General features: G+C 44.5%; 1 protein-coding gene across 4 annotated transcripts in view; it reads left to right on the top strand.

Moving 5' to 3' along the window:
• MTFR1 (mitochondrial fission regulator 1) overlaps positions 1-17,747 on the top strand; it is a 324,993-nt gene that overhangs the window by 260,833 nt on the left and 46,413 nt on the right. For all 4 annotated transcript variants that reach the window (XM_078687236.1, XM_078687237.1, XM_078687238.1 and 1 more), the window contains one exon: positions 558-840. In XM_078687236.1, coding sequence (XP_078543362.1) covers positions 558-840 — 283 coding nt within the window. The remainder of the gene's footprint in view (positions 1-557; positions 841-17,747) is intronic.

The following is a 17,747-nucleotide window of genomic DNA, read 5'->3' as shown; positions in this document are numbered from 1 at the left end:
CAAGCACCAGTAATCCTTTCATGTGCAGCATTGTGGGGAATCCAAAATGGCTGATGCGACTGAAGAATCTCATAGGGCATGCCTCTTAAGGGAAATACAGAAGTGGAGGTTTCTGCTCGACGAAAAACAGATAATTGTACTTGTCAAAAAAAATCCCCTGCAGGCGCATTTGTTGGTAACAGGACCCCCGGTTGTTGCAGAGCACTAAACTGATGCGGCCATCTTGATACGGAGCCGGGCCATGCCGCTATTTGAAAAGGGATTCTCAATGTTTACATCCCACTAGATGTTTACTGGAATGCATTCTATGATTCTTCTATTGTAAAAATATGCTGTTTTTTAAATGCATCTTTCGTCCAGTTACTTTTTTGCTTTGTTTATTGTGGTAAAAATGTGAAAATCCCCCGAAAACACATTAAACTAACTATACTTCAGTCATAAACACTGGTATTCTTTAAAGTAATCCATAATTTCCTTGTGACATCATGCAGAGCATTGATTCAGCATATGTTTAAGTTTGGTTTAATTATGGATCAACTTCTGTGTTATCTCTTCAGGTGAACAGAACTCTGCTTGCTTTTCAACTTTGCCTGCTGGTGCACCTGCCCCCACTCCGCCGCCACCTCCACCTCCACCTCCACTCCCTCCTCCACTCCCTCCTCCACTTCCGTCTGGGCTTCAGCGAAGTGTATCAGCCATTGACCTCATTAGAGAGCGGAAAGGGAAGAAGATTGGAGTGGATCAGAGCATGCTAGATGGTGGCCCAAAGAAGCCTGAAGTTCCAAGCATGATGGAAGTGTTAAAAAACATGAGCAGTGTAAAACTGCGGTCTGTGAAACAGTAAGCATTAGTTTGAACTTTTTACATACTTTCTTTAGGTTACACTCACCTTTTCTTTACACATTGTAGTATGGATTTAAATACTTCATTTGCCAAAAGTGATTGTTTAAAAACTTTAAATCTGTTATTTTCTTCATGCTCTTATTTTTAATATTAAAAAAAAAGTGGCAAGTGTGGTGCTGGTCCATTACTTGACTCTTGATACATTAGAGATTTTACACTACATCTTCAGTTAGGTTTTGCAGTGTTGAGTATTTTATTTCTTAGTTTGTTTTATATACGCCATTTTTTGTAGAGGGGGTTCGTGTGAAGCTTGGCTACCTGAACCCTATACAGTAGTTTAATTTACAAGCGCTAAATGCATATCTTTATAGTTGTATCATACATATAACATGGAGAGGTGGCCTAATAAATTCCTCTGAATTTCTCCCATTATTTTTCTGGCCTTATGCTCCCAAGAATGCAGTGGATTAGACATCCCATGATGGTCTGAAACTAGAGCCTTCAACATGGCAAAGCAGCTTTGGGGAACTTGAAGCACCTTTAGAGTAGTAAATCGGGCCACCTAATGTTTATTTTTTCAATTTAGATGCTTAAAATAAAGAGTTGCTCCCCTTGTATATCACAGTTCAGATCTTACAAAGAGGAATTACTATCTGGCAGTGACGGTGTAAGGTTTGGAAGACTATTACTTCCTTTACATGAAAAGTCTTTCTGCTGCTTTTTGCTAGAATGTATTACGATTGTGTTCACTTTCGGGACCAAATAAGAGCATATGGGAGAAATAGATCCTTGTGCTGCCATATCAAATATGACATGTCTCTTAAACTGTTTACATGAATAGCACATTCTTGTCCATATGTGTGATTTTTAAATTTGATGGTCGTATTTGTGATGCACTTGTAGTTCCATATTCAACTCTTTGGGGCACATGCATCATTGTAGGATTTTGCACTTCCTAAATTGCGAAAATTAAGGAATCGCAATTTAGGAAGTGCAAAATCCTATGCATCAAGAAATCCTAAAAGTTTTTAGGATTTCTTAATTTTCGGAAATTGCGATTCCTTAATTGCGAATCGCAATTAAGGAATGGCATTACATTGATTCCTATGGGCCCATAGGAATCAATGCCGTTTTGCATTTCTTTTTTTTGGAAATCGCAATTTGTTGATGCATTGCAAGGGTGCAGAGGGGGGTCCAAAGGACCCCCCCCCCTGCACCCCTGAAATGTATTTTAAAGTGCATGTTTCACACACACATGTCCTAAGGACATGTGTGTGTGTAACATGACACTTTCCAAAATGCATTTTTGTGCTTTTTTAAAGAATTTCGCAAATTAACACGAGGGTCAACCTCGTGTTAATTTGCACTTCCTATTTCAAAATTTGCATTTTTTTAAAAATTGATTCATTGCATTTAAGGGATCGCACAAATGCGATTCCTTAAATGCATTCGCATTTTTAGGAAATGCAAAAAAAAAAAGCGAATTTTGAAAAATTGTTTCATGCATCCCAAAAACGTATTTAGGAAGCGCAAACGGCCGAATTTACCGATTCACACCGTTTGCACTTCCTAAATAGGTTGATGCATGTGCCCCATAATCCTTTTTCACTTCCAGGAACTGGTAGTCTTCTGGTACATAGAAAAGACACTGCATACATTTCTCTGAGATTGGAGGATCCCTTAAAAATAATTTGGGGACTTTTTGTGGTAAATGGTGACTTTTATGCTGGAGTACAGTAACATTGGCCCGTAGGTGGTACAAAATAAATGCTGGTTAACATTTGGCTCTCAAAAGCAACATAGGAAATTTAGTAAAATGTACCTCTTACCACAATGTCACTGGTTTTAAGTTGGGTGGAGCGGTATCCTTGGGAGAGATGCTGCTCCACCCAGTCACAACTGGCCTGGTGTTTCTGCACCTGCATATGCCAGGTGCGAGAACACCAGGCTCGAGATTACCTGCCGGAAAACCTGGCTGATAAAATGTAGATTTGGCAAGGTTGCGAACAAAAGCAATGCCTGGCCCCCACTCTACACCATCAACAACATGTGGGGAGCATGAAAAGATTCCTTTTGCCAGGCCACAACCATCCCTGTCCCTGACACCCTCACAACCTTGTGGCACGCAAAGGCCCCTCGCTCTCATGTTCATGTACACTGGAAATTCACCTGTGGAAATGAACAGGGTAATTCCCTTATTCCCTATTCTAGACACAAGCGGCCAGATTCATGAAACGAAAATCGGCTCGCAAAGGGCCAGATTCTCAGAATCTGGCCCTTTGCGAGCGCAATTTTTGCATTTGGGATTCATCATCCCAAATGCAAAAATCGCTATTACAGAATTCGCATTTTAGCGAGGAATTGCATTTAAGGAATCTCTATTTGAGATTCCTTAAATGCAATTCATTAACCAATTTTAAATTGCGAATTCGCAATATTTGGTCGCTATTTAACACAAAGTCAGACTTCGTGGTAAATAGCGAAAAAAATAGAAAAAAGCACTTTAGTGCATTATTCTCTGTTGCATGTTACACACACACACACATGTCCTTTGGACATGTGTGTGTGCGCAACACCTGTGTAATGTTGCATTTCAGAGGTGCTACAGGGTGACCCTTGAAATAGCATCCTTATTTGCAATTAACGAATTGCTAATCGCAAATAAGGAATAACTCCCACTCATTCCTATGGGCCTGTAGGCCCATAGGAATGAATGGGGAGTTATTCCTTATTTGCGATTAGCAATTTGCTAATCGCAAATAAGGATTGTGTAGGAATCGCAATTTATTTAGCAATTCCTACATGAATCTCGTTTTGCAAGTCCTTAATAGCGATTCCATATGAATCGCTATTAAAGACTCGCAAAACGGCCCTTTCATGAATCTAGCTGAAGACCTCAAACTTGGATGTTGCAGGCATGTAATCACCTCTGGATATCTTCGATTTCAAAGCCCTCTGCACCAAAGCCCTCACATTTGAAGCCCCTGTGGCATTCACCACAAACCGTTTAGGAAATATTATGAAAATTAGTCCATTTGTTTGACCCGTTCAGTGTGGTAACATTGATTAGAACTGAATATGATTTAAAGACCACATTCCTCAGAACTGGATATTATTTAAAGACCACATTCCCTTTGGAGGTTTTTAGGTTTCGACCTGGGGAGGGCACGAAGTGCCCCTCCCAGATCGAAAACTTTTGTCAAGAGTATGGATGTCGGCATCGCCTCTGTCTCTCATTGGCTAGCTCCATAAATGGAGGCTAGCCATTGGGAGACAGAGGCTGTCAATCGCGCTTTCTCTTGAAAACGCGATTCGGGGGCGTTTCGCGGTGTTTTTTTAAGCCCCGCCCCTTTGTCCCGGGCCGCGCTGCGATTGGCTGCCGGCCCGGGACACCCCTGTGACGTCATTCCCGGGCCGCGCTCTGATTGGCTGCCGGCCCGGGACCTGACTTGTTAACACTTAACACCGATCAGCATTTCCAGCCTAAGTAGATAAAACCCAAGCGGCCTCTTTTTCAGAGGTCTGCTGTTCAAACCTTCCACATGAATAGTCTGTCCAAACAAGTTGAAAATGCTCAGTGCACATAAAGAAAGCAACGAAAATTTTAAAATATCGGAATTAAGATTACTGCGTTAACATTATAGTTGCTAAAAATAGGAATTAAGACACTACATCCCAAAAACAGATCGTGGACCCATCCACGGCCTCCATTTCATCACGAGGAAAACGTGTAATTCAAGTAAACTCTTCATTCGGGGCCTATCTCACATAAGACGAGGGGGGTGAGAAGAGGAGGTCGTTCCAGCAATAAATTCGATTTACATTTTTGAAAGAAAAAACACTGACAGATGGACAGGGCCCTCTCCATTTCTGACAAGCTTCTCTCAAACCCCTACAGCGATGCATATTAAATATACAATCCGAAGACGTGTGCTCAGTTTACCTGCCGAAATTTGAGAACAAAATGGGGGGGTGGGGGAAGGGGGGGGCTCCTTGAAATTCATGTTGCCTTGTCTCATGTCAGCTGGGTGCGGTTTAGGCGCATATCTCCCCCACACCCCTCCCGTCAAACAAAGGTTTTTAAAACATGAATACATTAACGTAAGCATTTTGTGTCCAAAAACATGGAGTCAGTCTCAGCAACAAAGTATTATCTGCCATTATAATTCAATCATAACGAAAGTAAAGATCTACAAATTAAGGAACTTAGCCACTGAAAGGGGTTCTTACATTTTTTATTTAAAACAAATTAAATAACACCAATTACATCAGTAATTTTCAGTGCTACAAGTAAAAAGAATAACAAATATGTTGAAATTAAAAAAATTATATATATATGTATATAGACATATAAATATATCGTGAATGGAGAAGGGAATAAGTAATACAGAGGCACTTCATATCTAGTACTGTAGAAAGAACAGAAATACAGTTAGTTCCCTGTCAAGCTGGCCCTATAAGAAAAGATTTGCAATTATTATACACTTAGTGCAGAACTGCTCTCTGCTCTTACACTGCATTAGTAAAACGTGCCACACTTTTCAGCATAGAGATGTATTCCTAATGCGTTTTAAAGACCGGGCTTTGTATGAGGCGCCGTGCAGCAAATGAAGGGGCGATACTATTATGCAGAAAGGGGTCGGTCGTTACTCACTTAAATCCGAAAAGGACGCCAGGTCGCAGCGCTCAAGCTCTAAACCTCTGTGAATGACCACATGCATCATCAGTGATCGCCGAGAGAGTGGCAGAAGCCTCGTCCTTGGTACGCTTCGGCTTTAGTGGCATGAAATTGGCGATCTCCTCAGAAGCCGGGGCGGGCACCGAAGGACCGGAAGCCCAGTAAAGAATATAAGGCTAAGTGGGGAAGTAATCACCTGGCCGCCTCCCCGCCAGGAGAAGAAATAACAACCCTCGTTGTGTCCAGACCCTGATGAATGGAGACTCCTGCCTCGGCGATAATGGGCCCCCCGCGCCGATTAGCATTTCCATCAGAATGAAGTGTGGCTTAATCCCTCTCTGGAATGACACACGGCGTCATGGTGGCAACGCGCTCGACCCACAAACTCAGAGGCTGGTCTGTGAGGAAAGTGCAACTCACAGCAGCGCAGCCTTGCCGAGTGGTACTGGGTGATAAACTAGAAACAGCAGTACCGATGACAGGTGACTATCAAAGCAAGGGGACGCAACAACGACTCGCACAGTTGACATGATGGTTCTCACCAAGTCTGCATAGATATGACTGGGACACACGCTCTTGTGATAAATTAATGACCGTTTAACATCAAATATATCAGAAGACAAAAGGTGACTGTTGACTTCACAAATACAACTTCCCCAAAACTCCCCAGTCTGATGTAGATATAAAATCCTACATCGCTGGCTTACAACAGAGCCTCCATAGTATAAGGCGATCTTTTTTTGCCTCTTCCTTATCCTGTCTTTTCCTTCTTAAACGTGTCACCCCATAACTAACCACATCCACCGGAACACTATTAGATACACTGTTGTAAAGCCCTTAATCCAACAATCGCAAATCATATATATTCTTTTATTTAGTGAAATAAATTATCAGGGGATTCCATATATTCGATCACTTGGAGTCAGGGCCAAGCAGAATGTGTGATTTTTTCTCCTATTTTCATTCCATCTGCCATAGTTTATGGAACCAATGGGCTATCCCTGGCATTTAACCTTTTCTGCCCCAAAGGAGGCTAATGGCTATCCTTACTGCTCCTTACATCTGAAAGCGAAGTGCAACTTTAGAGTTATTCAAGTCATCTAGTCTAGGACCTTCACTCCCACCAAGGTTAGCCCCGTGTCCCTCAGAACATGGAATCCTATGACCCCTTCGATAAGTCCCAACAACTCCAAATATCTGGACAAATGCACTCTCACTAAATTTGCATGAGCGGTCCCAACTTTGTGTGGCACCTTCAACAGCAGTCTGTGGCAGCTGGGAAGACCCAATATATATTTTGTGGAGTTATATACCACTAAAGTATGATTTTCTAGGTTGATTCACTGTAGGAGATACTTATGGGTAAAGGAATTGCAGCTCATATATCCATACACTCCATTTGTTTTGGGAGGATGATTTGACCGTAGGTTTACTCATCTGGAGGTTTTTCTTTGTTTGATGCAAGGCCTGAGGACCAATCATATTTTTGACATATGTCTTGAACTCCGTAGAGGGCTACTGGCTGCTTCTCTATTTAGCGGTACAAAAGGGGGTGGCAAGAGACTTCAGAGACGTATCTGGAGATAATGCATCCCATTAAATCTGTTACCCAGAAGTCTGATTCACACTTCTCAAAAGATTTTCTTTGGGTTCACAGATAGAGATCTGAAAGCATTGTGTATTATCCTTTCTTCCATCTTTTGAATGCTTCTCCCTTACATGCTGGGCGAGGACAGGATTCTGGTGGATAGGTGTGTTGGGTAAAGGGAAAGAGGTCAGGCCACCCTTCATGAATACTCCATCCTTGATCTCTAAAATAGTTTTTACAGGGATTGCCAGCTAGGCATTCCTCTGGCTATCATTGCAAATGCCATAGTAATCTTCCTACCCATTTATGCACCAAGAACCATTTTATGTCCATCTCCCCCAATCTGCAATGACCTGCAGATAAGGAGTCTGATAATATTGAATTAGATCAGGGCAAGCTACATCTTTTCTCTCCCTTGGTTCTAGAAGAATCATTCAGTGGTGATAGTAAGTTTGCAATCTTGCGGAACTGCGAGCTAAAGGAATTAATATGACAACGAGGTACTGATGAAAAGCATGGTCAGATTCAGGTTACGCTTCCTCAAGAAATTCAGCTGAGAAGCAAAACATTACTTCACTTTCTCATACTGTATGTGTTTATTGTTTTTCTTTCATTTGAAAAACGGAGACCGTGGGACACTGCTTCAATTCCTCTGTGTCCCTTTATTCATATACAAGCTCTAGCTGAACCACAGCCATATATCTGCCCCCCACACTATAGTTTCAATCTTCAGATTATGGGGTGTGAAAAGTGGTGAAGTCAGCTGTATTGGGCGCCATGTTTTTCTTTATTTGGAATTGGCTTTTGCAGGAGTCGGCTGGAGCGCCGGAGGAAGTCCAGGTGAGTGCTTGCTGTTAAGAGCTCTGCCCTGCCGATCCTACACCCACCCCGAGCTCTGCCCTGCCGATCCTACACCCACCCCGAGCTCTGCCCTGCCGATCCTACACCCACCCCGAGCCCTGCCCTGCCGATCCTACACCCATCGCTGAGTTCTGTTCACTAACGAGCCATCGCTAAGTTATATTAGAGCCAGACTGCACTAGTGAGAACAGCCTCGCTGACCTTCTCAACCACCTGAGTTAACAAAGCACGTTCTAGACCCACTGACTAACCCAGAGCCCCAAACTACCCGATAATCCCGTCACGGATGAGTCTTCGGCGTTCGCTGGAGCATTTCGGAAGTACCGAGCCCAGCTGCACGGTGAGCCCCAGATAACATTAAGCGTCCACCGCTCAAAGTAGAGCCGTGCTGCACTAGTGCATACCCGAGTGGGACAGGTGACACTTTACTAGTGATCACTGTAGTGAGACGCCCGGCCACTACAAACATCAGACCTACTCCGCTACACCGATCGGCCACCAGCCGAGGCACAGTAATGCTGCAATAGCGCACCAGCAATTACCTTAAGGCGCTGCGCTACTGAGCACCGGCTGACTTGGGCGCCCGCAACTCTAATTTGCCCCAGATAAACGCGCAGTTTCAGCATTACTGTGCTGTTGTATTCTTTTTCCCACCCCCCTCCCGCTGTCCGTCTTTCTTCCCGCCCCCCTCCCGCTAAATAAATCATTCAGTGGTGATAGTAAGTTTGCAATCTTGCGGAACTGCAAGCTATTTTTTCCGGTGATGGCGCCCCCCTCCCGCTGTCAGACTCTGTTTCCGCCCTCCTCCCGCTGATTAAGTCGGCCGTTGTATTCTTTCCCTGCCGTGGTCTTTTTCCCGCCCCCCTCCCGCTGTCCGTGTTTGTTCCCGCCCTCCTCCCGCTGATTAGGTCGGCCGCTGTGCTGTTGTATTCTGCCTTGCCGATCCTACACCCACCCGAGCTCTGCCCTGCCGATCCTACACCCATCGCTGAGTTCTGTTCACTAACGAGCCATCGCTAAGTTATACTAGAGCCAGACTGCACCAGTGAGAACAGCCTCGCTGCACTGCTCAACCACCTGAGTTAATGGCGCCCCCCTCCCGCTGTCCATCTCTGTTTCCGCCCTCCTCCCGCTGATTAAGTCGGCCGTTGTATTCTTTCCCTGCCGTGGTCTTTTTCCCGCCCCCCTCCCGCTGTCCGTGTTTGTTCCCGCCCTCCTCCCGCTGATTAGGTTGGCCGCTGTGCTGTTGTATTCTTTTTCCCACCCCCCTCCCGCTGTCCGTCTTTCTTCCCGCCCCCCTCCCGCTAAATAAATCATTCAGTGGTGATAGTAAGTTTGCAATCTTGCGGAACTGCGAGCTAAAGGAATGAATATGACAACGAGGTACTGATGAAAAGCATGGTCAGATTCAGGTTACGCTTCCTCAAGAAATTCAGCTAAGAAGCAAAACATTACTTCACTTTCTCATACTGTATGTGTTTATTGTTTTTCTTTCATTTGAAAAACGGAGACCGCGGGACACTGCTTCAATTCCTCTGTGTCCCTTTATTCATATACAAGCTCTAGCTGAACCACAGCCATATATCTGCCCGCCCCCCCCCCCACACTATAGTTTCAATCTTCAGATTATGGGGTGTGAAAAGTGGTGAAGTCAGCTGTATTGTCACATATGTCACTTGGACACTGGCGATCAATATGACACCACAGATGCACTGTGTAAATGCTGTTACAGTCTCTTGTACGCCAGACATTGAGGAAATGCTGTTATAGCTGGGACTTCGGACTTGTTCCTGAGGCAGGCCATCACAACAGTAAGGATAGGAAGTGACTCCGCAACAGCCAGTGGTGCAAGCAAAGCGTCCCAAACAACATAATTAAGAGGCACCACAACAGTCACAGCAGATGGTAGGACACCAAGGGGCGTCAGAGCAATCACAGGAACAGGATTTGACTGTCGCAGTGGCACAAAATTTCAAAGAGTTCACCCAGACTAGAAACGACTTTACAGTTGTTAGTGTGCAGGCTGTAGTCAGTCAGAAGATTAATGCGACCACAGTCGGTCAGTTTAGCAAAATGCATGTGATAGCACGCTACGGGGCAGGGGATGGTGCAACACACCGTGAGCATACATACCAACCCTCGCCATTGAGGCCTTACCTAACGCCACCTGACAGCAGATCATAAACATTCAGTCAGCAACCCCCGTGCCAAGCCAGCGAGAAAACTACAGTGATGGACAGGCTAAGGGGCGGTACGAGGAAAGTCTCACAACCTTACAAGCCCTGCGATTGGTTACAAGAACAACCCACCCGGAAAAGACTTCCTGTGTGTGTGTGTGCGTGGCTCTGTCTGTGTGTGTGTGCATGTCTCTGTTTGTGTGTGTGCGTGGGTCTGTGTGTATGTGTGTGTGTGGCTCTGTCTGTGTGTGTGTGTGTGTGTGTGTGGCTCTGTGTGTGTGTGTGTGTGTGGCTCTGTGTGTGTGAGGCTCTGTCTGCGTGACTCTGTCTGTGTGTGTGCGTGGCTCTGTCTGTGTGTGCGTGGCTCTGTCTGTGTGTGTGCGTGGCTCTGTCTGTGTGTGTGCGTGGCTCTGTCTGTGTGTGTGCGTGGCTCTGTCTGTGTGTGTGCGTGGCTCTGTCTGTGTGTGTGTGTGCGTGGCTCTGTCTGTGTGTGTGTGCGTGGCTCTGTCTGCGTGTGTGTGCGTGGCTCTGTGTGTGTGTGCGTGGCTCTGTCTGTGTCTGTGTGTGTGTGCGTGGCTCTGTCTGTGTGTGTGTGCGTGGCTCTGTCTGTGTGTGTGTGCGTGGCTCTGTCTGTGTGTGTGTGTGTGTGTGTGTGGCTCTGTCTGTGTGTGTGTGGCTCTGTCTGTGTGTGTGTGTGCGTGGCTCTGTGTGTGTGTGTGTGTGTGCGTGTCTGTGTGTGTGTGTGTGGCTCTGTCTGTGTGTGTGTGCGCGGCTGTTTGTGTGTGTGTGCGCGCGGCTCTGTGTGTGTGTGTGTGTGTGTGTGTGTGCGCGGCTGTGTGTGTGTGTGTGTGCGCGGCTCTGCCTGTGTGTGTGGGTGGCTTTGTGTGTGTGACTGTGTGTGGGTGCTAATGCAATAGGTCTTGCATATGCAATCGATTAAGCTATTGGTAATGTAAATGACAATGCCATTAATTTATGATTAAAAAAAATAATAATCAATGCCAGTAGCTCTACCTTTAATAATGACGAGAGCATTGCATTGTGAATGCTTGTTTTCCTTGCCTTCCCGCCCCCCTCCCGCTGTCCGTGTGCCTGCCCGCCCCCCTCCCGCTGTCCCTGTACCTGCCCGCCCTCCTTGCCATTTCCTCCCCCTCCCGCTGTCCGTGTGCCTGCCCGCCCCCTCCCGCTGTCCGTGTGCCTGCCTGCCCCCCTCCCGCTGTCCGTGCCTTTCCCGCCCCCCCTCCCACTTTGTGCATTTTGCATAAGGTACTGCAGTGCATTTTGTATCTTGTGATGCCGGAAGTTGAGTGTATGTTATGCCTTGTGAAGTGGGTGACTGCTGTGTATCTGTGTGCCTTGTGAGACAGGCATTGTGAGACTTCGACCTTCATTGAGGTTGGCAATGTAAATAACAATGCCATTTATTTATAAGTTAAAAAAAAAGAAATGTCATGAGCAATGCCAATAGCTCTAACTTTTCCAAAGGCGAAACCATTGCATTGTAAATGCTTGTTTCTCAATGAGTACAATAACTGTACATGCCAGAATAAGACCCCTTAACATACTGAAGTAGGTGATCCTCCTACTCCCCTCCCCCCCCCATTTAGCTCCTGCGATTTATTTTGTGCACAGCAACAAGTAGTAAAATGGGAATGCAGACACAATTAGCATAATTATCAACAGGCCCCATGGCATAAAGATGATTTTCTACACATTCTTGTTTTTCAGTCAACAGCACTAAGAATGCGACAGTTTCTAGCGATACATTACGAAATAGAAACTACAAGTCCAAGAATTCTTAGTGCTGAGGCAGAGCTGGTATGGTTGCTCATATGCCCAGTGGCCCAAGTGCAGAAAATTAGGGGCTCTGTGATATAGGACGCAACGCCATGGGGATGAAAAGAAGGATGACACTGGTGGCGGGGGTCAGTGTGGCTGAAAAGAGACATAAACCTAAGCATTTATCAAATGATAACTTCAATGTAAGAAAAAACAAGTGCCAGAAAACATGCTGTTAACACAAACTGTCGGCCTGGACATATGACGTGGGGCCTTCTACAGCTTACAATGCGTTGCAAAATGTAGAGACCACATTCTTGGAGGTAATCAAAGGTGATGCAGAGTAGGGGGGAGACAGACTGCTTTTCAGGTGCGAATATTCACATCAAAATGCTAACTGTCAGACATGTATACTCACCTGGAACAAAGGCGTGCTTACAAATCACATTGCCCAGCACATTGAGAGCCCCCAGTAGTTTAGACCTTAGCATATGGATACCCTGCTGCGCACACCTTAAGTGAACATATCTGCAGCAGAAATGTGTGCACTTAAAAAGACACAATCCCCTGTGCTGGTGCTAATCTTCACAGCTGATTACAACCAAGAGGAAAAGACCTGTTCTCCATAACCTGGGGCCATTAAACAATATTTAAAGAACAATGGTTCAGGCGAATTAATTTAGGCTAAAACACTGAAAAACAGCATTACTACTCTGACACAATCACTGAATACAGATAATGAAAACAGTTAAGTAAGGAAAAACAAGAGGAGGAAGAAAAATGAGGTGCCCAGAACAAATATTTGAAAAAGCATTTGTTATTGCAAAATATTCATAAACAACAAAACTACAGAACAAAACTGGTTCTTACAGAGTTACACAAAACACACAAAATAAAAACAAAAATTACAGTGTAAAAACAAAAGAAGTGGCAGAGGAAAAAATATAATAAAGGGATAAGTCTGTCAAGTTAGAGGAACATAGTACAATATATGTTTCCTCTTAGTTTGCCAAAGGAAGGCGTCGACAGCGAAACGCCTTGTTAATTCGTTAGGTCCTGATCAGGACGTAAACCAAGCATTGAGAGCAACCATCGAAATCAATCTGTAATTGAAGACAATTGGATTCATCACGTCCCAGCATAATACTATTAGAAGGGATAGGAGGAATCATTACAAATGTTAGACAACTTGCGGCAAAGAGTGCATGCCACTGATGTGGCAGGGGCAATTAACTAATGGTTAGATCAGCTCCTTACACAGTCTCTCCAAACTATTCGGTAGAGGTGCAGGCAGCACAGCATCTCTCTGTAAAAAGTAAAAACAGACTACACGTGTGCTATTGAGGTATTGCTTGTACCATAGTGCCTCCATGTAGTAAACTTCCTCCAAAACACAAACATTTGTCATAAAGACCGATATGGCGCTGCAGTTAAGACTGCGCTATGAATTTACTAGCTAAAGAGAGGATCGTTGTTACCCATTACGCCTAATTAGAAGATCTTTTAAGAGGGCATGGTATAACCATTGCAAATTCCTATTGACTCCACAACTCCAAAAACCTATGGAGAGGGTAGTGTGCATGACTACTTTTTGCACACAGAGCAATGCTTTGACCATAATTGTCAAAAGACATTAGTCCCTGATTCAGTCGATCGGCCTTTCTGGTGACCTGCTCCTGTTTTCCTTCAAGAGGGTTGTAAAATACAGGAACATTTGTTACATGCCTGTTTACCTAAAATCAGCTCTCCGGATTAAGCTTCTGTTTGGGACCTTGTAGCAGTGCTACTACACACGCTGCCCCGCTCAAGCCTCTACCAAATCGTTCGGAGAGACGTGCGAGTAAGGAGCTGATCTAACCATTGGGTAATTGACCATGCCACAACGGTGACATTCACTCTTTGCAGCAAACTGTTTTCAATTTGTACTGATTTCTCCACTCTCTTCTAATAGTATTATGCTGGGAGGTGAATAATTCCCAAAGGAGATTCCTAAAAATTTTTCATTAGGACCTCCGTGCGTCAAGTAGAACTTAACTCATGCACTACTTGGTGAGTGTTCTCAATTTACGGATGTTCTTGGTCCACTAGCTTATTCGTTTGGTCTTGCACATTTGAATTCTTGTATTGCATCGGTTGTAATCTCTGGTTTCTATTCATTTGTTTTGTTAAGGATATGAGGAGACTTCTGTTATACATTATTCCTACCTTTGTTTCCTTCAATTTCTTACCTCACTGTATTCCAGAATGTGCATAGTTCTGTGCTTCTCTAGAGATTCTGAGTTGAGTCAGTTGTTCCTGACCAGCTCCTTGATGAAGATGCTTGTTGTTAACTGCGCAATAAATCCAGCTTACTTCAAGACAGACTCCAGAGTATTTACTACAATTTATGGCGACGATTTGTAGCTGGTCAGAGATACTCTTGGTATTCTCCCACGGACCGTGAGAATTTGGGTTGTCATTCGGAGAGCGCAGAACTAACAACGAACAGAAGACTTCTTCAAGGAAAATAAAGAACTCCACGTGTGCAACCTCTCTACCCTGCCAGCGTTTTGCTAAATATCTAATTTGTGGAGGAACCGTGAGTAAAAAAAAAAAAAATCTGCCTTTAGCGCGAGCGCTATCCAACCGGTGGTGTTGCTAAGCGCGCTACCCTCGCGCTGTTGCCTGACGTCACACCTACAGAGAGCAGTGGAAAGCTCTGCGCGCATGCGCACTCAATGTGACGCCGGCGATGTTGCTAGACGCATTGTCCTTACACTGTGACTGAGTCAAGGGAACTCTACACGCAAGCGCGCTGTGACGTCCCTTGCGTTTCACGCCTCCTCCTCAGACAATCCAAGCCTCGTTTTGGCATAGCGGCCATTTTATTAAGTGTTTACATTTTAAAGTGCAATTTTCTTCGTTTGTGACCGGCTGTCGGGGAGAAGCTTTCTCATCAGCAGATTGACCATCAATATAACAAAACAAGCTCTCCTATATACAATACATATACAGAGGTACGTTTTCATACTATACTAACAAAAAAAAAATATATATTTTTAACATTGTTCCATCGTTACTCAAAGTTTTAATTTAATAAAATTGAACTTATCAATATGGCACAACAAATCCTGGTTACATTACCTCCACAATTCCTACCTGAACCTGGTACACCAGAGATACCATGGGAAGATTGGTACATTATGTTTGACAACTACCTCGAAGCACTTGACGGTCAAGAATTTTCGGCCAAGAGGAAAAAAGCCATCCTTTTGAGCACGCTGGGCAAAGAAGGGCAGAGAGTTTTCAGATTTTTACCCATAGCCTTAAGAGCTAACGGACAAGACATGGATGATGAGTTCAAGGAAGCTGTAGCAAGGTTGGAAGTTAGGTTCTCGAAGGAGGAGAACCTAGTCATGAACCGATACAAGTTTTACACCCAACGACAAAAAGAATCTGAATCCATAGATGACTTCGTGGCCCGACTCAGAGAGTTGTCTATTAAATGTAAATTCGGTGTCATGAATTAAGAACTCATAAGAGACCAACTTATAGTACAGTGTTCGAACAAGAAAATTCAGGAGAGGTTGTGGGCGGCAAAGAATCCTTCACTCAAGGATACCATAGATCTAGCAAAGGTCATTGAGGAATCTAAATGTAAATGTAAATGTATGTGTCTTGTAAAGCGCACTGCTGCCCTGAGGCGTCGTGGCGCTGTAGACCGCTGGGGAACCCGTCCTGGCTATCCCTGTGAGATGGTCCCTACTGGGTATCTCCAAGGTGAAACCAGGCATCCCCGGCGAATGTGGGGGGCCGTTGTAGAGATGAGGCAAGCTAATGCCCAGAGTTGCCGAGTGTGATCCCTGGTTAGAGTAGGCCCCGAGGCGAGAATTATCGAGTCCGCTGACCCTGGTCCACGACCCTGCCGCGTCGGGAATTGAACCCTGGTCCGGGGCCGTTCTCTGCTTCCGGGTCTGCCGCCTCTAACCAGTGAGCCACACCACTCCACTAGCAAGTGTATGAAGACACTTGATTCTCACAAAGCGAGTCCACAACAGGAAGTTTCAGTAGTTTCTGATAGGAATAATTCTACTGAATGTGAACATTGTGGGAGTGACAATGTTGCAGTGGTAAGAAACAAACCGAGATTTCCACAAAAGAAAAACTTCATTGCCAGCAAACTATGCAGCAGATGTGGAAGCAATAGCCACTCTTCAGAAGCGAAATTCTGCTTTGCGGCAAATAAAGAATGCCTCAAATGTGGTAAAATGGGCCACTTCTCAAAGATGTGCAAGACTAAATCTAAGCAAAGGGTTGCTACGGTTGAGGACTATCCGCATGAGAATGAAGCGGAAAGATTCTTAGTAGTGGATGAAGTCGATGTGGTTGGTGATGATCCCAGACAGAACAGACCGAAAGCTGTCTTCACAATTGACTCCCATGAAGTAACATTGATGGTGGACACAGGGTCACGTCATACCATTATTCCTAGAGTTACTTTTGACACCTTCTGGCAGGGGATGAACTTGAATGAGAGTGACATTTCAGCAAAGGGTTTTAATGGCCAGAAGATTGAAATTCTTGGTTTTTTTTAATCTGATATTAGCTTTGAGAAGAGATCCACTCGTGGGAAAGTGTACATCTCTATTGATGGTCCACCCATTCTAGGTTGGATCCACCAATATGATTTGTATATAGTTATCAACCCGAGAGCCAAGAACCAGATCATGGTAGTAGATGATGATTCTATCGAGTCCATTCTCAATGAATTTAGTTCAGTGTTCAAAGCCGAGCTTGGTGAGCTGAGGGGTTACTCTCACCTTATCAAACTGAAGAAGAATAGTCTACCCATACAACACCGTGTCAGAAGAATTCCCATCTCTATTCGTGAAGATGTAAAGTTGTTGATTGAAGAAATGCTTCAGTCAGGAGTCATAGAACCAACAGAAGCATCAGCCTGGGTTTCCCCAGTGGTCATTTCTAAGAAGGCCGATGGCAAGCTCAGGTTTTGTGTGGACCTTAGGGCCTTAAATAAGTGTATTGTTGCCGACACCTTTCCCCTACCGAATATCTCAGAGATGGTGTCTACCCTTCAGGGAGCAAAATACTTCTCAAAGCTGGACCTGAGGAGTGCCTATCATCAGGTCAGGCTTCATGAATCTTCGAAACACCTCACCGCATTTATCACTCCGGAAGGTATTTTCCAATTTACTCGCCTTCCCTTTGGTTTGATATCGGCGGCAAGTGTGTTTCAAAGGTTAGTCACGGAGATTTTCAAGGGGTTGAGAAATGTGGTGTTTTTCCAAGATGACATCTTGATATTTGGAGAATCCATTGCTGAACACAATCTAGTTCTGAAGAATGTATTACATAGGATTTGGGATACAGGGCTTACCTTGCGGAAAGAGAAATGTTACTTTCTTGTCCAAGACATCGAATATTTAGGCCATGAAATATCCGCCAAGGGAGTGAAACCTAAAAAAGATCTCTTGGAAGCCATACGCTCTGCTCCTTGTCCAGCCGACAAGGATCAATTACGGTCCTTCATGGGATTAATTGAATATTATTCTAAATTCGTGGAAAAATTTTCTGAGAAGACATTACCTTTGAGAGCGTTACTTAAAAAAGGCTGTAAGTTTGTTTGGGGGCAGGAGTTGGACACATGTTTCAACAATATCAAAGATGCCATTTGCTGTGCAAAAGTATTGGCACCGTTTGATACCAAGAAAGTCTCTACCTTGTTGGTTGATGCGAGCGCATGTGGTCTTGGTGCTGTCCTAGTACAGGCACACAAGGATGGTGAGAGGCCCATTGCGTTTGCTTCCCGCACTCTTTCTCAAAG

The sequence above is a fragment of the Lissotriton helveticus genome, chromosome 4_1 (assembly GCF_964261635.1).
Source record: "Lissotriton helveticus chromosome 4_1, aLisHel1.1, whole genome shotgun sequence".
Taxonomy (NCBI): domain Eukaryota; kingdom Metazoa; phylum Chordata; class Amphibia; order Caudata; family Salamandridae; genus Lissotriton; species Lissotriton helveticus.
Note: the sequence above shows the minus strand (reverse complement) of the source record. Positions and strands in the feature narration are given on the sequence as shown.